The 20,979-nt window shown below is 47.1% G+C and overlaps 1 protein-coding gene across 5 annotated transcripts in view; it reads left to right on the forward strand.

Annotated features, from left to right (window-relative positions):
• The window catches only part of PTK2B (protein tyrosine kinase 2 beta), a 136,531-nt gene that overhangs the window by 91,365 nt on the left and 24,187 nt on the right, over nt 1–20,979 (forward strand). For all 5 annotated transcript variants that reach the window (XM_010378124.2, XM_010378125.2, XM_030938020.1 and 2 more), the window contains exons 3-15: nt 3,912–4,090; nt 4,670–4,757; nt 6,326–6,405; nt 14,098–14,160; nt 14,359–14,413; nt 14,865–15,005; nt 15,387–15,461; nt 16,241–16,342; nt 17,502–17,619; nt 18,190–18,229; nt 18,610–18,656; nt 19,855–19,905; nt 20,356–20,453. In XM_010378124.2, the coding sequence (XP_010376426.1) occupies nt 3,912–4,090; nt 4,670–4,757; nt 6,326–6,405; nt 14,098–14,160; nt 14,359–14,413; nt 14,865–15,005; nt 15,387–15,461; nt 16,241–16,342; nt 17,502–17,619; nt 18,190–18,229; nt 18,610–18,656; nt 19,855–19,905; nt 20,356–20,453 (1,137 nt within the window). The remainder of the gene's footprint in view (nt 1–3,911; nt 4,091–4,669; nt 4,758–6,325; nt 6,406–14,097; nt 14,161–14,358; nt 14,414–14,864; nt 15,006–15,386; nt 15,462–16,240; nt 16,343–17,501; nt 17,620–18,189; nt 18,230–18,609; nt 18,657–19,854; nt 19,906–20,355; nt 20,454–20,979) is intronic.

Below are 20,979 nucleotides of genomic sequence, written 5' to 3' on the forward strand. Positions count from 1 at the left end.
TAGACAAAGATCAATAGAAAAGAAATGAGAGTTCAGAAATAAACCTAGATGGCCAAATGATTTTTGACAAAAGCAATTAATTTGGGAAAGGAAAGTCAACAACCAATGCTGAACAACCATAGCTCTATATTTTTGAAAATGAATACCATATACAAAAATTCACAATAGATCACAAAACGAAAAATTAAAACTATGAAGCTTATAAAAGAAAACATAGAATATCTTCATGACCTGGAGGCAGGCAAAGATTTCTTAGGATACAGAAAGCACTAACCATGAAAGAAAATTTTGACAAGTTAGATGCTGTCAGAAGACATAGATTAGGCAATGCAGAATAAGCACACTACAGACCTGGAAAAAATATTCATAAAATACATCATACAAAATACTTTTATCTAGAATGTATAAAAGTCTCCTACAACTCTCCTACAAATGAAAACATGGGGAAAAATGGGGAAAAGATTCAAACAACCACTTTACAAAGGAAGGTATATGAATGGCCTATAAACACATGAAAACATGGTCAGTATCATTAGTCATCAGAGAGATGCAAATTAAAAGCACAATGAGACACTACGCACCCACTGAGATGGCTAATATTAAAAAGACTGACAACACCAAATGTTAGTGAAGATGTGGTGTAACAGAAGTCTCATGTCACAGGAGAAATATAAAATGGAATAATCCTGACAGTTGCTTATCAAGTCAGACATACATCTATCTTTGATCCAGTAATTCCTCTTCTCAGCATTTATCCACAGGAAATGACGACGTATATTCACAAAAATACTTGTACATTAATGTTCATAGTAGTTTAATTCACAATAGCCAAAAATCAGAAATAGTCCAGGTGTCCAGAAGCAGAGGACTGAATCGACATATTGTGATTCATTTACAGGCAGAACATTACCGATCAATAAATAGGAATGAATTTCTGATATATGGAACAGCATGATGGATCTCAGACATTATGCTGAGTGAAAAAAGACACAAAAAAAATTGTATGCTAAATGATTTCATTTATATGATGTTCTAGAACAGGCAAAACCAATTGAAAGTGGTGGGGCTAGGGTAAGGTTGCCTGGAGAGGTGGGAGGGAGTGGGCCGTGAGGGTGGACTGGGAAGGGATATGGGGGAGTTTTCTGGGGATCTGGAAAGTTCTATACTTTAATTGGTATGTGGGTTACACAGTTGTATTCATGTGTCAAAATTGTATAGCTACAATTTATGCATTTTAATATATATAAATGTTACATTTAAATAACTGTAAAAAATAATAATTGAGTCACAGTTGGGGAGTGAGTGGTGATATCGATAAAGCAAGAAGGCAGAAGGTTGGTAATTGTTGAGGCTGGGTGATGCGTACATGGGGGTTTATTATACTCTTCTGTTTACTTTGTATATGTTTGAGATTTTTGACAATCAACAGCACAGGGGTTCTAGCCCTGAGGAAATTAGATATTAGCCAAGTAGGTTTCAGCTGGAGCAGGAGAGGACTATAAGTTCAGAAGCACCAGTGGAGGCTCCAGGAGGGACTTGGGAGTGACGTGGGGGCTCTTAGTAATGCATTATTCAGGATGACAGTGGACAGAGCAGGGCAGAAGGTCAGGGACAGGAGAAATGGGTAGAGAGGATGACAAAATGGTTGACTTCACGGGCTTGCAATCCTCCCACAACCAGATGTCCCTCTCACTGTAGGAGTGCCACTGATCCCTGTCTTCATCCCCTCCAGGGCCCCAGTTCTGATTCCTGCACTGGTTAGTTACAACTGTTCACAAGTGCATTCCGTGCCTCAGTTTCCCCATCTATCTCACAGAGCAGTCATCACCCTCTGTGATGGGCATTTTCTTTCCTAAAGGGGAAGGGATTTTTCAGGCTGAGAGTCTTCTAGTTTCACAACTTCCTGGAGTCCAGAAGAGCTAGCAAGAGGCAGCTGGCCCGAGACACATGGGTGCCCAGGGAAGCAAATAACTGGGCATTCCTTCAAACCAGGATTATCTAAATATTAGCATGACATTTTCCTAGTGGAGAGAGAAATAAATTTATTTCCTTCTGAGAAAAATAATATGCCTCCTTTTCATTCCAATTAAGGAACTGATTACAGTTGATTTACTGAATTAGAAACTGTCTTGGGAGGCATGTTAAGAAAATGTAAAATCTAATCAAGTGTTCCTCCTCTTTTTGGTCTGACAGCAACCTATTATGCATTATTCAGTCTTTAGGCTGATGTAGGCTTGGTAGCATGCACATTGTAGACATATCTAACAGAGATAGGTCAGTACTTCAGGTTTTTAAATTTATATCCCATAGGACTCTCAACTCTGTCAGGAGTGAGCTCAATTCACCAACAATATGTGGAACTACATGAGAAACCTGAGTTAAAATGGCATCAAAGCCCAGGCGCGGTGGCTCACGCCTGGAATCCCAGCACTTTGGGAGGCCGAGGTGGGCAGATCACTTGAGGTCAGAAGTTTGAGACCAGCCTGACCAACATGATAAAACCTCATCTCTACTAAAAATACAAAAATTATCCAGACGTGGTGGTGCATACCTGTAGTCCCAGCTACTCAGGAGGATGAGGCAGGAGAATGGCTTGAACCTGGGAGGCAGAGGTTGCAGTGAGCCGAGATTGCATACTGCACTCTAGCCTGGGTGACAGAGTAAGACTCCATCTCAAGAAAAAAAAAAATGACACCAAAGTGATTTCAGAACTAGGCAGGGCCTTACAGATGGACTACCAGGCAGCTGCCCAGTTGGCCCACCTGATAATCCATATCTGGCTCTAGGCCAGGAAGCTGTGGCATCAAGGTGGGAGACAGGCAGTCTATTAACCTCTGGTTAACAAGAAAGCAGGAATGAGAGGACACCTGGTTTCTTGCCAGCACTAATTTCTTTTTTTTTTTTTTTTTTTTTTTTTTTTGAGACGGAGTCTCGCTCTGTCACCCAGACTGGAGTGCAGTGGCCAGATCTCCGCTCACTGCAAGCTCCGCCTCCCGGGTTCATGCCATTCTCCTGCCTCAGCCTCCCGAGTAGCTGGGACTACAGGCGCCGCCACCTCGCCCGGCCAGTTTTTTGTATTTTTTAGTAGAGACGGGGTTTCACCGTGTTAGCCAGGATGGTCTCGATCTCCTGACCTCATGATCCGCCCGTCTCGGCCTCCCAAAGTGCTGGGATTACAGGCTTGAGCCACCGCGCCCGGCCTCTTGCCAGCACTAATTTCTTATGTCCCTGTTCATGTGGGGATTGTGGCACTTAATCCTTCCAAGTGAATCTTGTCCTTATCTTGTCCAGCCTCACCACTCCACGAATCAGCCTGGCCTAGTAGAAATCCTCAGATTCTAGTGTCCCAGGATTCCAAATCCTAGTTTAATTCTGTGGATTGTGGGACCTATATTAGTTTCTCCATCAGCCACACGGGGCTGGTAACACCTGCTGCCCTGTGTTGTATGGATTCAATGAAATCATGTCTGCAAAGGGCCTACCAGTGCCTGGTATGGGAACTCAGTGATGCTGGCTAAATTGCAAGCCACTCAGAAGATGCTGTTCACATGGTGAATGTTATTATTAATTGGTAATTGGTAATTTTGGTAATTACTAATTGGTAATTATTAATTGGTTAGATTGTAATGAGGCGCAGAAGCAAATTTTTGGTATTCGTTGCCTCTTTGCATTTTCTCCTTCACTTCTGCTCTCTCAGTTCGTCTATCTCTGCCTCATTTCACCCATTTGTCAATTTATCAGCTAGAGCCCATTGTGTACAAATCTTCCCCTAAGTGCTAGAGAATGAGAGACAAATTGAACATGAAGACAGAATCCCACCCTAGAGAATCACACTTTTCAGGTCTGTGTGAGAATTGTGGGAGCCCAAAGGAGGGCACGCCTCAGTCGTGCCTCTCTCTTCTCCTCTGCAGGAGATAATCACCTCCATCCTGCTGAGCGGGCGGATTGGGCCCAACATCCAGCTGGCTGAGTGCTATGGGCTGAGGTTGAAGCACATGAAGTCCGATGAGATCCACTGGCTGCACCCGCAGATGACGGTGGGTGAGGTGCAGGACAAGTATGAGTGTCTGCACGTGGAAGCCGAGTGGAGGTAGGAGTGGACTCCTGGGCTCTGGAAGTGGGGAGGTGAGGAATTTAGGGTGGGGAGGCCCTGGGAGTTCCTCCCTTAGAGCACTCCCCTGCCTCAGAAACTTCTAGCAAACCTGAATGGCATTCTAGGCTTAGTCTTCCTCCAGTATCAAATGCATGTATTTTCCAAGACCTAACCTGGGCTTCATAGACTATCCCCATCCCAGAACAGACACCTAAAGATAACCCTAAACGGGATGCTGACAGTGCTAGGGGAAAAGAGAGACAAAAGTGGGGGCGGATGGAAAACCCAGGTCCAGGGCTAGCCTATGAACCTAAGAGAAACAGCTACCATGAGGGAGAAAGGTGGAGAGTCAGGGCTAGCTCTGACCACCTGCCAGCCACCTCCCTGTTTATGGTCCCCTGCCCAACCACAGAGGAGGGAAAGAGAAAAACCAGCCCTGAATGGGTGGCCACAAGACCCACGGGCAGCCCTACCTTTTGCACTGGGGGATGGACTTGCTTCTGCCCTTGGGGTCCTACTCCTTTCTTCAGACACCAGCTTCTCTGTGTCAACCAGAGCCTGAATGTCCTGTTGCAGGTATGACCTTCAAATCCGCTACTTGCCGGAAGACTTCATGGAGAGCCTGAAGGAGGACAGGACCACGCTGCTTTATTTTTACCAACAGGTAAAAAGTACTTTATCTTCTTGCCCTGAGGCTCCCATTGCACCTTAAATGCCTAGCATGAACCATTCTGTCCTAGGGAGATGGAAAGACAAAGCCCAGATTATGGAGGGCCCAGGCTAGGAAGCTTCTCTTAAAGAAGGTCTTGGTCTATGGTCAGCGGCTCCAACCCTGCTTCTCTCTCAGTACTTAAGCACTGGCTAAACTGCCCCGTGTGCTCCCAGCTCCTCTTGGACTTTTCTGGTGGCCCAGGAGACCTGACTAGTGAAGCAGCAAGAGCAGGTCCAAGATGAATCCTGCAGTGCTTACTACGCAGCTCTGCAGTCTGTTGTCCACTAATCCAGCTCTGCCATTCACTAATCTGATAGCCCTGGGGGACCTCATTTACTTGCATGAAGCTGTTTCCTCTGCTATAAAATTATTATGGGGATCATAATAATAACACCTACTTTATAGGGTTGTTGTAGGGACCAGATGATGTCATTGGCTGCTAAATTGACTCTCCAAAGAAAAATTCCGTTACATGTAGCACTTACCTATTTATTTATTTATTTATTTATTTATTTATTTATTTATTTATTTATTTCAATGGGTTTTTGGGGGGAATGGGTGGTGTTGGTTACATGAACAATTTCTTTAGTGGTGATTTCTGAGATGTTGGTGCACCCATCACCCAAGCAGTGTACACTGCACCCAGTGTGTAGTCTTTTATCCCTCACTCCTCTCTCACCCTTTCCCCTGAGTCCCCAAAGTCCGTTGTATCATTCTTACGCCTTTGCATCATCATGGTTAGCTCCCACTTATGAGTGAGAACAAACAATGTTGGTTTTCCATTCTGAAGTTACTTCACTTAGAATAATGGTCTCCAACTCCATCCAGGTTGCTGCAAATACCGTTATTTCATTCATTTTTATGGCACTTGCCAATTTCTATGGTGCAAATACCACCCACATACTTGGCCTATTTCAAGCTACCAATAGGATACCTACTTGCTCACAAAACTTCTGAAAACTTAATAACCGGCTCTCAGGAGCTGTTTTGAGCATCTCAGACTTCCTGGACGGAATGCATATGCAGAGCCAAGCCTAGCACCAGGTGCAGAACAAAGCACGGCATCAACATGAGTGGCCATTGTTGTTTTCTGTCTGGTCCTAGGTCCCTCCAAGATCCCCCTCCTGGTTTGCTAGAGACTGAGCTAGATTTTTCTTGGCCTGTCAATGACATTTATCACTACTTACCAACAGGGCTTTGGATAAATTACCGACTCCTTGCAAAATCTCAGTTTCCTTCTATCCAAAATGGGGGACAGGGGAGGGGAATCTGAACTTCCTGCCTATGGAGCAGGGAGAGAATGCCTGTAAAAGCACCTCAAAAACCTCACAGCCTCGGCCTGTGGAGGCACAGGCACCTCTTCCCCGCCTGCTCTCCATCCCTGCTCCATGCTTGTTTGTAGTCGGGTGGGTGGCTGTCGCTCAGGGAGGCAGAATGAGGCCCTTCATCTTCGGAGGCCTCTGTCCTGGGAAGTCGGGGGTGAGGGTGCAAGTCTGATGCTTGACCTTTCTCCCCACCAGCTCCGGAATGACTATATGCAGCGCTACGCCAGCAAGGTCAGCGAGGGCATGGCCCTGCAGCTGGGCTGCCTGGAGCTCAGGTATGTGGCCTTGAGGCCTCTGCTGGGAGGGCACTGTGCTGAGCTCTGGGCCGGCCCGGCCTTTCCCCCTGTCCAAGATGGGAAGCAGGAATGAGTGTGTGGGAGCCAGGAAAGGGAGAGGTGGTGACCAGCAGCAGGTGAGGCTCTGAGGGTCTGGGTGTTGGGTCCTCAGGATGGTAGGGATAGGGGGACCAGCCCCCTCCCTAGTCTCACTCTCCTGGCTTCCGTTGCTGCCACTGCTCTTGCCTGCAGGCTGCTGGCTTCTTCCATCTGTCAACCACCTCTCCTGCTGTTCAAGCGATTCAGCAAATGTTTCTTGAGCACCAGACTAGGATTTGGGGGACATTTGAGCCTAGAGATGTCTATCTGTGTTGTCCATTGCTGTATCCCCATCTCCAGTAGGCAGTTGATCAATATGTGTGGAATTAGTACATCATCCAGAGAGGCCCTCACACTTCCATGTTGGGGAGGTGACAGATGTGTATACAATTAATCACAATACAAGGCAGAACGAGGATGGCACCAACTTCCATGTAGGAGCCATTCATCCTGCCTGAGAGCGTCCGCAAGAGGGTATCTGAATTGCTCCTGGAAGGAGGAGAAAGATATCAATCAGCAGAAAACAGGGGTCAGGGGAGATACACTCCAGGGATCAGTGGAAGGAAAAGCATAGACTAGCAAATCATGAGTTTGGAGGGGTAAGTTGGGGCTGATGGTGGAAGACACCATCAGGACAATGGCAGTCCAATGTTATCATTAGAATGATATTGTTAGAATGACATAAGTAGAATGACAGTCTAAAAAATTAGGCCTTATTCTTGGCTGCCAGGGGGTCATTGCCATTCGGAACTGAGGAGGGTGATGTGGCTGACCTGTGCTCTAGCCCTGTCTTGACCAGGGCAGCGCCATTGAGTTTCACCATCCCCCACATTTTCACCCTCTCCTTCCCTTCTCTCCACCCCTTCTCTATCTTAGAGCAGTGGTTTTAACATCTGCTTGCAAATCATAATCACCTGGGAGCTTAATAAACTGGAGGCATCCTGGCCCTACCCTTGGGAGATTTGATTTGGCAGGCCTGGGTGGGACCTTATCCTAGGCATTTTCGACCAGCCCCCTAGGTGACTTGAACACCATTAGTCATATGGGTTGACGGAAGGACTTTCAGGATGACTGCCAGGGAAATCGCTGGCCAAGGATTACCTCCTATTTTCTAGAACTGCACTTCCGGAGCCTTATCTGTGACCTCATGGTTAATAGAAAGTAGAACTCTGCTGCCACTTCTACAGAATGGGGGTCACTGGGGAGTTCTGGCTCTGTTGTTAGTCTCAGTCAGAGAGAATGCTCTGGGGTCCTCTGGTGGGGGCAGTGGGGTGGCAAAGGGAGAGTCCCACTTTGATTTTCAGCATCTGAAGTTGTTGGCATTAGTGACAGAATAGGTCAAGGGCAGCTTCGAGGGCTTCACATTTGGTGACTTTGTCTCAAGAAGCAAGGGAGCATTTGAGTCTTCTGCACAGAGGAGGCCTGCCGTCCCTGCAGCTGCTTAGAAGGCATCCTAGCTCACTGCCATTAGTAATAATCTTGGGAGCTCAGTGCTGGCAGACCAGGGACAGTCTGCAAAGTTTATTTTATTATCTATGCCTTTTATCCCTTCTCAGACTGCTCGGCTCCTGTGACCTGCATTACATCCTCCTATACAGTCTCATCTTCCCCTATAAAATTAGAAAAGTCGAAAAAGCTTATCTTTACCTTTTTATTTATGGATCTAGTGTCACTTTGAGACAGCATGCTAGTGTCACTTTGAGACATCTATCACTTGTCACCTGGTCAAGCAGTCATCACTTAGTTGTAAAACAGCATCACAAAGACCCATTAACATTCTATTTTATTTTATTATATCCTCCAATCATCCCCAGACTATTACTGGTGGTGGCCTAAGCTCCAGGCACTGCACTGATGTTTTGGATGACAGGGCAAGGCATCTGACATGACTCCTGTAGGTAGTATTGTCAAGAGTGTGACTGCTGATATCTGCTAGAACCAATGCAGGATGATTCTAAAAGCCATGCTTGTTTTGTGCAACAGATATATTGTTTCACATCTCCTGAGTGTGAGGAACAGAGTCAGAGAGATGTTCCTATTCTTACTGGTTGATCATTGAAATGTGGGGTATATGATATTAGGGAAAGAATATGGAAAACACCTATTTTGTAAACCGAATAGAAGATTTGCAGGTCTAATAATTTTTAAAGTTGAATGCAGTTGTTATGATGAGCCATTTTAAAGTCAAGTTAAAACTATTTCTCACCCAGAGAGAATTGGACACATTTCAGAAAATCAGGCCATTAGGCAGAATTTTCTATGGCTGTGGCTCTTGCCTAAAATTGTCCCAGAGTATGGGGCTACCTACAAATCATGGGCAATAATCCCATGTCCCATTAACATCATTGGTTATGTCACCTGCCTATAGATATACAGCATCTCCAGGAAAAAAAATTGTATTTTTTCCTAGCTTATAAAAGAGGTATGATGTATGCCTGGATATGAGATTAGTGAAATGAATCCTCCATGGAGTCCTGTGTTTCCTGAGTTACTCTGGGCAAATTGATTACCCTCTCTCTGCCTGGATTCCTTCATCTGTAAAATAGGAATGATGATAGTAACATTAGAGTAACATTGTGTTACTATAAAACATGTTATGTTATCATATAATATTTGTTATACTATATAACATAGAACAATGTTATGTTACTATATAACATATATGTGTTGCTATGTAACATATATGCTACTGTATAACATATATGCTACTATGTAATATGGATGTTATGTTACTATTGTATAGTATTGCATAGTATACTATAGTATTGTATAGTATTGCATACTATACAATAGTAACATAACAAACCTTGCAGGGTTGTTATGAATAATAAATGAGTTAATGTATTTAAAGTAATTAGAGCAATGGCAAGGACCAAAGTATTCAATAATTATTTATTTTATTTTATTTACTTTTTTCTCTTTACCCTTCTTTCATTTATTTATTTTGAATAGGCTTTATTCTTTAGAGAAGTTACAGCAAAATTGAGCAGAAGGTACAGAGTTCCTATATACCCTCTTCCCCACACATGCACAGCCTCCCCTACTATCGACATTCTCCATCAGAGTTCCCCACCAAAGTGGTGCGTTTGTTACAATTGATGAGCCTACATTGACACATCATTATTACCTAAAACCTGTAGTTTACATTAAGGTTCACTCTTGGTATTGTATGTTCTATGGGTTGGCTAAATGAATGATGACCTATATCCACCATTATAGTATTGCACAGAGTAGTTTCACTGCCCTGAAATTTCTCCATACTCCACCTATCCATCCCTCCTTCCCTCTAACCCTGGCAACCATTGATCATTTTATCATTGCCATAATTTTGCCTTTTCCAGAATCTCATATAGCGGGAATGATGCCTAGTTAATTTTATTCACTTATTGGAGGTGCTTTATAAATGCCAAATGTTTGATCTAAATAATGCCTCTAAATGAAAGTTTGAAATTCAGGGCCTCTATGCTAGAAATCAGTACCTGCCCAGTTTGAGGAACCAAATAACTTCTCCCCCTTGATCTGAGACACCTAGGACTATTGTCCACCCCCAGCAGAGCCCTAAAACAACAACAACAACAACAACAACAACAACAACAACAGAGTGAATGTTTAACCCCAGATTAGTTAAGTAACTGATAATAAATAAAGATTAGAAAAACAACACACAGCTTGCTTTGCATCAAAAGGTATCTTGGTTTGTAGTTAATTTCTATTGATGTTTAGAAGAAAAAAAGAAACCAACTGGATTTGATTTAGTTGTTTCCTTATTTTCTGCTGTCCTTACCTGGGTATCAGTCATAGGCCTGTATCTGATTATAGACTCCACCGCTGTCCACCTGGTGTTAGCTACTCAAAATTGCAGTCTTGAGCTGGAAGGACCAGTCAGGCACTAGAGGGCACTCCGGGTAGGCACGACCTCACTGAGTGATGGCAGTTCAGGCATATTTGGGAGACTTGGGTGCCCCTGGAGAGCAGCTGAGATGGGACTCAGCACAGAAGATTGGGAAGCTCCCTTGCTGGGGAGAGCAGCGTCTCCCTTGAGTGATGGTTACTAGTTCTCCCAGATGTTCCCAAGATGTTCAGATTGTGGCACATCTGAGTGATTGGACACTTTTGTCAATGGTGACTATGTAAATGATCTTCTATGCCTGAGAGAAGGGCCCTCCGGGACACAGGGAGTGGGCTAAGCAAGCTGGATTCAGGAGTTTGGGGCGAACTCGATGTGCTAGCTGAGCTTCCTTTATCCTAATAAAACATTTTTCCATTCACTACCACCTTGATCATGCTAAAATGTTGGGTTTTTTAATGTGCCTTAATTGCTCGGTGTTAATTTCAAAATGTGTTTACCTTTTCATTTAGCTAACCCTGTTTTTAAAAATGTAATATTTAAATATCCCAGTCTTCCAAATTCTTTCTTCACAAGTCTCAAAGTTCATTTATTCGTTCAACAACAGATCATAAGCCTGGAGTGGCTTTAGGAGACCACTCTCCTTTGTGGCTGGGAAGCAGATCTCACCCCATGGGTGGGCAATGCATCCCTCCTGCCTGGCACAGTCTTCTCATTTCCCTTTCCAGCCTAGTAAACTCTTCTATCTTCTGGCACCTTTAGAAAACGTACTGAGCCCGTGTTACCTGCCTGTCCTCTACATACACAGGAAACCTCAACGTGAGCCTATGAGGTGTCAATTACAAGCAGTGTGACCATCTGCTCTTCTCATCAAGCCAGCCTCAGGGCCTCTTCATCTTGAAGCCTTTTCTGCCCCATCCTGACCCCCTCCATCCTCCTTTGCAATACCACTGTACTTGCGCAGAGCTCTGTGAGGCAATGACATGTCCCCGTGCACCAGATTGTGAAATTCTGTCAAATCCTTAGAGTCAGAATGGGTGCTGCCTTTGCCTGGCACGTAAGAGCTCAATACATAGTTGAATAAATGGATAACTCTGAAAGAACTGAAATCTTCTTCCTCAGTGGACCTTTGCCAACATTTATTCTGTTAGAATTAAATAGCTGTGTACAGCAAGCCAATGTGTTCAGTTACCTAGGTGTATATTTTATGGCTCACTCAACCCAGGGGAACTAGAGATGACCAAGCTACATGTAATCACCCTGAGGTTTCTTATTACTGTGGAGGTCAAGCAGGTAACACTGGCTTGAAACGTTTTCTAAAGCTGCCATGGTCAATCGTATGGAATTTGGGGATCTTAACTGCAGGCACTCTTCAAGTGGGAGGAGGAAGAGAAGGAGGGGCTTCCATCCAGGGGAGAATCCTGGGTAGGCTTCTCATGTCCTATACCTCAGAGGCCCCCAACCTTTTGGGCACCAGGGACCAGTTTCGTGGAAGACAATTTTTCCATGGACTGGGGTTGGGGTGGGGGATGGTTTCGGGATGATTCAAGCACATTATATTTATTGCGTACTTTATTTCTATTATTATTACATTGTAATATATAATAAAATAAATGTACAACTCACCATAATGCAGAATCAGTGCAAGCCCTAAGCTTGTTTTCCTGCAACTAAACGGTCCATCTGGATGTGATAGGAGGCAGTGACAGATCACTGAGCATTGGATTCTCATAAGGAGCGTGAAACCTAGATCCCTTTCATACACGGTTCACAATAGGGTTCACACTCCTATGAGAATCTAATGTCGCCACTGATCTGACAGGAGATGGAAGTCAGGCAGTATAGCAAGTGATGGGGGACAGCTGTAAATACAGATGAAACGTCGGTCACTCACCCACTGCTCACATCCTGCTCTGCGGCCAGCTTCGTAACAGGCCACGGACCCGTACCGGTCCATGGCCCGGGGGTTGGGTACCTTCGCTACATCTGTCATTCCTCTCTGCCAGTCTTCTGGTTTTCCAATTCTGCACATCTGCCCTTAGCAAGAACATCCCATCTCAGGCACCATTGCTTACCTCCCTCTGTCAGACACCCAGTACAGAGAAGTAAGAGTAGGGAAGGACCCATCTTCTTAGTTTTCTAAGTTCTTTTCTTGGATCAAATTCCCAGGGTTTTCTAGCCTCACTACTAGTGACATTTGGGGCTGGATGCTTCTTTGTTAGGGGGGTTTGGGGGTTGGCTTCTCATAGCTTCTATTTATCTGCTTCTAGTGCATTGAAGGATGTTTAGCAGTATCCCTGGTCTCTACCCACTTGAGGCTGGTAGCACCACCAGCCCCCTACTCCAACTAGGTATGATAACCAAAACTATGTCCAGACATTGCCCAGTGTTTCCAGCTAGGGCACAGAGTGCAAAATTGGGACCATATTTCTTAAGAGGTAACTACTTATTTTGCCTGACAATATATTCAAAGACACCATTTATTAAAAATTGTTAAGGATATAGCATTTTATGTTTTACATTTTTATTGGGTACTTCCTCTATGATTTCATACCTTGAGTGTCTTCTTTTCAATTTTTTTGAGACGGAGTTTCACTCCCATGCTGGAGCGCAATGGCGCAATCTTGGCTCACTGCAACCTCTGCCTCCTGGGTTCAAGTGATTCTTCTGCAGCCTCCTGAGTAGCTAGGACTACAGGCATGTGCCACCACGCCCAGCTAATTTTTGTGTTTTTAGTAGAGACAAAGCTTTCACCATGTTGGCCAGAATGGTCTCAATCTCTTGTCCTTGTGATCCGCCTGCCTTGGCCTCCTTAAGTGCTGGGATTACAGTCGTGAGCCACCACGCCCGACCTAACCTTCCTATTTTCTAAACACAGTGAACTGTCTAAAAGTCATTGCTTTTGAATCATAAGTTACTTCCCTCACTCTGCTTCTAGTATTAGTTGCACAAAAGTTTTACTAGATATTTATAAGGATGCCTGAATTAAAGGAACACTGAATGACTTTAATATAAGATCAGGAGTAGTAGGATAATGTCTGCAGCAGTCAATGAAATTACTAGACACAGTGACCCAGACAGGGAAGGGAGGCTGGCACATGTGAGGACATTAGATATTTGGTCTCAGCTTAAGCCACAATTACATAAAAGTATTTATCAAATCATACATTTTTAGGGGAAATAAGACTTAAAGAATATGAGTAAAGTATAATAACTGTCTCCTCTGGTTAGACTATGAATAATTTTATTTTCTTCTTCTGTAAGTCCTAAAGTTTGTATATATACAGTGCTACATTTAACAAATATCTAAATGAACACACAAACATACACACATGTAATATCTCAGAGATAGCAAATAAGTGAAAAGGAAATCACAAGAGTCCCCCAGGACCTGCAGGTGAAGGTCGGTGTTCCTAGGCTGATCATTCAAGCATTGGCTGCCTTGGGCCTTTGTTCTGAGAGGCCACAGATGGAGCCACCATCTTCCTCCTCAGCCCAGTATCTGCCCATTCCTAGCATGAGTTTCCTAGGATCCAAGGCTGGAGTCTTTTCTTGGAATGAAATTTGTGGGGGTTTCCTTTTCCTCACAGGTCAAAATACTAAATTTTATGACTTTCCTAACTTCCTTTCTCCTGGTGATTCCCACATATGGCAGGGGAAGGGGGCTTCTAGTGGCCTGAGGTGCCCTGGGTCTGACTGCCTCATTCTCCAGCCTTCAGCACCCCCTCCACCACCTCTTTCTCCAGGCGGTTCTTCAAGGATATGCCCCACAATGCCCTTGACAAGAAGTCCAACTTCGAGCTCCTAGAGTAAGTTCTGGGGTCGCCCACCTCCCCTCCCTTCCTGTCCTTCCATGCGTACTTTTCCTCCTCACCCTCTCCTCCACCCCTCCCCAGACCAGAGCCCCACAGGGCCTGTCTCCAGGTCCCAAAGCCTTCTCACCTCTTCCTGATTGGCCCACAGTCCTTGGGGGAGTCACATGCTGCCTTTTTCTTCCTTTTTTGCAGAAAGGAAGTGGGGCTGGACTTGTTTTTCCCAAAGCAGATGCAGGAGAACTTAAAGGTGAGGAAACCAATGGGCAATAACCTCTTTGTGCTGATTCCCAAGACTAGAGTGCAAGGGATGAGACTGGGGATACTCAGAGAAGTCAGGGCATCTGCATGGCCTTGGGCATTTGGACACAGGACCATTAAATGCACCCAGGGGTCCTCTCTGGGGCTGGGGATCCAACTGTGACATGCCTGGGCTCCTGCTCCGCATCCAGGCCTGATCAGCTCTGTGGCCCCAGTACTGGGAAGCTACCCCTTGCCCCCTCCACTTCCTTCGTAGGGGTATGGGGAGTCTCCCTTGAGACAATGGGTATGTGTTTTAGGTCATAGATCACAGCTGCTTTGGGGGCAAAGGCGCTGGGGATCATTTTCGAGCAGCGGGCAGTCTCTCAGTGAGACCCTAAGGGAAGGAGTGAGACCTGGGAGGAGCGGGCCTTGCTCACACTGCCTATCCCCTCCCCCAGCCCAAACAGTTCCGGAAGATGATCCAGCAGACCTTCCAGCAGTATGCCTCGCTCAGGGAGGAGGAGTGCGTCATGAAGTTCTTCAACACTCTCGCGGGCTTCGCCAACATCGACCAGGAGACCTACCGCTGTGAACTGATTGTAATGTCAGGCTCTCTTGATGATCCTCTCCCTGACCTGGATCCCAGGCCTCTTGGGAAAGGGGGCCAGGAGGGGCCAGGGAGACGCTGCAGTTGCTGCAGATTCTCAGGCAGCAGGGCCTCACTGACCTGCGGACAGTAGAAGTCACGAGCATCCCCTTGCCTGAAAAAGGCACTGAAATTTTGGCCTCCAGCTCTGGGAGGTGGGCAGGACAGGAAAGGTGTCAGGAGGGGAAAATCCATATGGCCAGGGTTTTTGGCAGGAAGTAGCTGGAGACCCAGGAGATGGTGGCCTGTGTCTAGCTTAGGGAGCTTTTCTTCAAGTTTCTGAAGAATGGGGAGGGCAGCTCTGGAACAACAGTCCCCTCTCCTTTTATTCCAGCAAGGATGGAACATTACTGTGGACCTGGTCATTGGCCCTAAAGGGATCCGCCAGCTGACCAGTCAGGACGCAAAGGTAGAAAGACTGGGGGCGGCCCCACCCAGCCCCAGGTGGGAGGTCTTCCCCTCTCTGCTGCCTCCCGCCCTGTCTGCCCCTTCAGTTCTTCTTGCCCCCGTTGCTGAGAGCAGAGTCCTTTCTAAGGCCATGCCCTGGCGTGAGCAGCAGTGGAGAGCGTTTGGAAATGGCATTGTGGGGTAGATGGCCCTTTACATCCCCGTGACTATCATCTACACAGAGGTGGTGAAAGGGGGAGACAGGGCCGCTATGATTACTCGAAGAGCTCAGCAGTGTTGCCCTTTCAGCGACAATATGAGGCATGATTCCCTTGGAAGTCGGGGGACCTGGGTCCAGTCCTGGCTCCACTGCCAGCTTGGCACATGACCTTGAGCAAGTCCTGGCTTTCTCTAGACCTCATTTTCTCCTTGGCATAGGGAGGGGCTTGGTCTAGATCAAGCTTGTGGTCCCGGGACGGCTTTGAATGCAAACAAATTCATAAACTTTCTTAAAATATGATGAGATTTTTTGTGCGATTTTTTTTTTACACTCATCAAGTAGTGTTAGTGTATTTTATGTGTGGCCCAAGACAATTCTTCTTCCAACGTGGCCCAGGGAAGCCAAAAAATTGGACACCCCTGAACTAGAGGATCCTTCTAGCCTTAATAGTCTTTGATTCTCTCTTCATCTCCCAGAGAAACTCCCAGTTCCTCCTCACCCCAGCTCCCCCATACTGACCAATCTGCATGGCTCAGTCCTGGTAGTGGGATGGTCTGAAGCTCCCCCTTCTTTTCCCGCAGCCCACCTGCCTGGCCGAGTTCAAGCAGATCAGGTCCATCAGGTGCCTGCCACTGGAGGAGGGCCAGGCAGTACTGCAGCTGGGCATTGAAGGTGCACCCCAGGTGAGTGTCTCTGGGCACCTGGCAGCTCTGCAGGGGATATAATGGCAAGTTGGGAGCTCTTGCTCAGACCAGAAGTCCATGGCACGCTGGAGGCCAGGAGCTTCCTGGCTTTGGGGATCATGTTAAGAAAACTACAGTAAGTTCTTAGACAAAAGGTACCAGGATGATGATAAATTGTAGGAAAATTGGGGAAACAATTTGTTTAATGTCAGGAAAGAAATTGGGAAGGTTTTCAGGTAGTGGAATGTTCAAGGTGAGCAGAAATCAGGTATAAATCACAGGCCTAAGTTTTACGAAGAGAACAATGATGTGGACATCAAGACCTCAAAAACATAGGTTTTTTTGTTTGTTTGTTTTGTTTTGTTTTGTTTTGTGGTAAAACACCCAGAGAGACCTCAGGCCCCAGAGTGTTCATCTCTCTCTCCTTTCGCCCATCTGTGCCCTGCCCCATTGCCCCCCCTCCCTCCCTCCTTCCTTCCTTCCTTCCTTCCTTCCTTCCTTCCTTCCTTCCTTCCTTCCTTCCTTCCCTCCCTTTCCTTTCCTTTCCTTTTCTTTCCTTTCTTTCCTTTCTTGACAAAGTCTCACTCTGTTGCCCAGGCTAGAGTGCAGTGGTACAATCTCAGCTCACTGTAATCTCCGCCTCCTAAGTTCAACAGATTCTCCTGCCTCAGCCTCCTGAGTAGCTAGGACTACAGATGCATGCCACAAGGCCCAACTAATTTTTTTATTTTTAGTAGACACAGGGTTTCACCATGTTGGCCAGGCTGGTCTCAAGCTCCTGACCTCAGGTGATCTGCCTGCCTTGGCCTCCTAAAGTGCTGGGATTATAGGTGTGAGCCACTGCGCCCAGCCCCCTCTTCCATTTTCTCAGCTTCTGCTTCTATTTATTGAGCACAACTAGATACCAGGCATTGTGCTGTGTGCTCAGAGAACAAAATAAGTGAGGCCTGGGACTGGCCTTTGGACAGCATGGGTGTACAGGTGAAAGGGGTGACAGAATGCAGTCTGGACTCCAGGGTAGGGCCCCAGGAGAGGTGCAGACAACATTGGCATCCAGGCAAGGGTTGTGGCAGGGGTCCTGCCATCTGTTCTCCAGCCCTGGGGGTGGTCTCTAGCCAACGCTCTGGGGTTTCACCCTTGGCCGGTCTCTGCTCCTCAGGCCTTGTCCATCAAAACCTCGTCCCTGGCAGAGGCTGAGAACATGGCTGACCTCATAGACGGCTACTGCCGGCTGCAGGGGGAGCACCAAGGCTCTCTCATCGTCCATCCTAGGAAAGGTGGGTTCCATTTAAAGGTAAAGTGGCTGAACCACGGGTGGCAGCACACCCAAGTCCCCAGAGGCAGAGTAGCAGAAGCTAAGTGACTGATGGATAAGTGAATGAGGAGGCTTCCCCAACAGCCCAGCGGGAAGCTTCCAGTGGGCCCATCTTGGGCTTTAAGCCCTGGTTGGTCCACCTACCCACAGCCATGCTAGTCAACGTCCACAGAGAGGCAACTTCTGGAGGAGAGGCGTTTTAGCCCTAGCAAGCTCAAAGCCATCGCTAGAACAAGGCTGGTCCCGCCTGTGTGTCTCCATCTTGGGTCTTGGGTCTTGGGTCTTGGGTCTTGGGTCTTCCTTAATCAGGAAGCAAGGGTCCCAGCTGCAGCAGGCGAAATCTGGCCTGAGGCAGCCTCCAAGGAGGATTCCAGTTCTGGCCCAAGGCCTCCCTTGCTCCCAGGCTAGAAGAGAATGGAATTAGGGGCTGGGATAGGAGGACAGTCCCTATTAGGAATAGTGAGGAGGTCAGTCACCCACTTAGGCCCCTGTGTCCCCAGCTCCAACCTCCTCCTTCCTCCTCTCTTCCTAGATGGCGAGAAGCGGAACAGCCTGCCCCAGATACCCATGCTGTGAGTACAGTGGGGTGCAGAGGACGGGGCCCTGAGCTTAGCCTGTGCTACTGAGAGGAAGAAGAAGAAACTGGGAGTCCCCACCTCCATAGTTTCTGGTTTTCAGGCCCAGGAGAACCCTGAAAAAAGATGATCTTTCCCTCCCAGTAAATACCTGCAGGAATATTTCTTTGCCTTCAGGCCACCTGGTGTTGTCCTGGGGGGTTGCTGCTGTCCCCCAACTCCAGCCCCTGGCAGCCTTGGCTGTGCTCCCAGGTCATTGCTAATCTGGACAGACTACTTCTCCACAGGGGGCAGGAGGAGAGGGCGGGCTGAGGCAACCCAGGGGAACATTACTGGACTCTGAGCTCACCTGGCTTTTGCCCTCTCACCTCCTACAGAAACCTGGAGGCCCGGCGGTCCCACTTCTCAGAGAGCTGCAGCATAGGTGAGCTGCCTGCTGCATCCTCCACCTGCTCCAGTTGCCTCCCGTCTGCTTGCTCCCCGCTGCCTGCTCTCATGACATTGCCGAGGGTGTCCTCCAAGTTACAGGAAAACGATCCTCCCCCATAAATTCTCAATGATGGCTTTAAAATATCATGAATTGTGGCTGGGTGCAGTGGCTCACGCCTATAATCCCAGCACTTTGGGAAGCCAAGGTGGGTGGAGCATGATGTCAAGAAATCGAGACCATCCTGACCAACATGGTGACACCCCATCTCTGCTAAATATACAAAAATTGGATGGGCATGGTGGCATGTGCCTGTAGTTCCAGCTACTTGGGCGACTGAGACAGGAAAATAGCTTGAACCCAGGAGGCGGAGGTTGCAGTGAGCTGAGATCGCACCACTGCACTCCAACGTGTCAACCCAGCAAGATTACGTCTCAAAAAAAAAAAAAAAAAATCATGAATAGTAATCGCTAGTGTATATTGAGTACTTAGTACATGGGACCATGTTTATCTTAGGCAGCTTGGCCTGCCGTAACAAAATACCATAGACTGTGTGGCTTAAAACCAGATACTTTATTGCTCACAGTTCTAGAGGCTGGAAGTCCAAGATCAAGGTGCTGGCTGAGTCTGCATCTGGTGAGGGCTTTAATCCTCATTTGCAGATAACTGTCCTTTCACTGTGGGCTCATGTGATGAAGACAGAGTTCTGGCCTCTCTTCTGCTTATAAGGGCACGGATCCCATTATGTGGGCCCCACACTCAGGACTGCACCGCCTCCCAAAGGCCCCACCTCCTAATCCCATCACATTGGGAGTTAGGGCTTCAACAAAGGAATTTGGGAGGTACACAAACATCTAGTCCTTAGTGGTATTAAACATGCAACAAGTATTATTTGATTCAATCTTTTCCGCATCCCCCAGTATTCATTTCATAGAAAGGGAAACTGAGATTAAGGGAGATTAACCAACTTGCCCTAAATAATGCAAGTTGGGAAGCAGAGAGCAGAGAGTTCAGCCAAGGTGCTCTGGGCTCTGTGGCCACTCTAAAACCTGGGTTGGGAGCCCAGGACACGCCTGGCTTTTCCTCCTATCCCCTTGGTCTCCACTGGCCTCCAGCGGGGAGCCTCACACCTGATTCCTGGCGGTGCCCACTGAGGGCATCTTGTCCATGTCTGTGCTTCTTCCTGTGATTCCAGAGTCAGACATCTATGCAGAGATTCCCGATGAAACCCTGCGAAGGCCTGGAGGTAGGTTCTCAACCCCACTACAGCGACCGCAGTCAAGGCCCTGTGAAATGACATGGCAAGGACTCTGGTGACACCGCAGGGAATGTTCTTTTCTTCCTTTATCCTCCCTTCGTGCTAGGCTTAGACAGTGGCAAACCTGAGATGCTGTGGATTTGAAAGCTGAGATTTTTTTTTTATCCCTATACTGATTGCCCTTTTGTGTGCCCATGGAGCTGTGTGGGGATTCTAATAACTTGGACCTGGGACCCAGCCTTCAGAGGGAGCAGGGTGATGGCTCTTCCCTGAGACAATGGAACATTCTAGACCCCCATTTCCCCAGCCCAGCCCCTGGATCTTGGCTGAGGTGTTACAGCTCTGGTGATGCCTGGCTTTGGAGCCTGCAGACACTCAGGTTCCCTGGGGGGCACCACCGATCTCTGTGATCTGCGACTGTTTTCTCCATCTGTGCAGGTTCACAGTATGGCATTGCCCGTGAAGATGTGGTCCTGAATCGTATTCTTGGGGAAGGCTTTTTTGGGGAGGTCTATGAAGGTGTCTACACAAATCACGTGAGTTCCAGGATCTTCCCTGACACTCCTTTTCCATGTGTCGGTAGGGTGAGACAGAGCTCGAATCTGAGCAGGTTGGAGTTGGCACAGCCTTCATCCACTTGGGGCCTCTTGTCTCTAAGGGCCCCTTGTCCACTGGGCACGATGGTATCTATTAAATACTCAAAGAGAGATGGAGTCAAGAGTCGTTTTCAAGAAGGGTAGCAAAATACCAGGGATGGAGATACAGGGAGAACCTGGAGAAAGGTCACTAATTCTTGGTGGGAGAATACAAAGGGGGCGGCAGGATAAAGACAGTTCTGAGAAAAGGCGAGGCAGGATCTGGAGTTAGTGTCAAGGCCAGTGACGGGAGAGGGCAAGGCTGACCACTGTGGTCACGATTCTAGCAGGCCCGGGGGAAAAAGAAAGAGGCAGCAAGAATGTAAAATCCAATGATAAAGAGAAAGAGAAAGGCCCAGCCTCCATGCCTGATAATTGCCTGCAGGTGCCTCTGGCTTTGGGCAGGTCACATGGCCCCTCAGTCTCA

Source organism: Rhinopithecus roxellana, chromosome 9 (genome assembly GCF_007565055.1).
Source record: "Rhinopithecus roxellana isolate Shanxi Qingling chromosome 9, ASM756505v1, whole genome shotgun sequence".
Lineage (NCBI taxonomy): Eukaryota > Metazoa > Chordata > Mammalia > Primates > Cercopithecidae > Rhinopithecus > Rhinopithecus roxellana.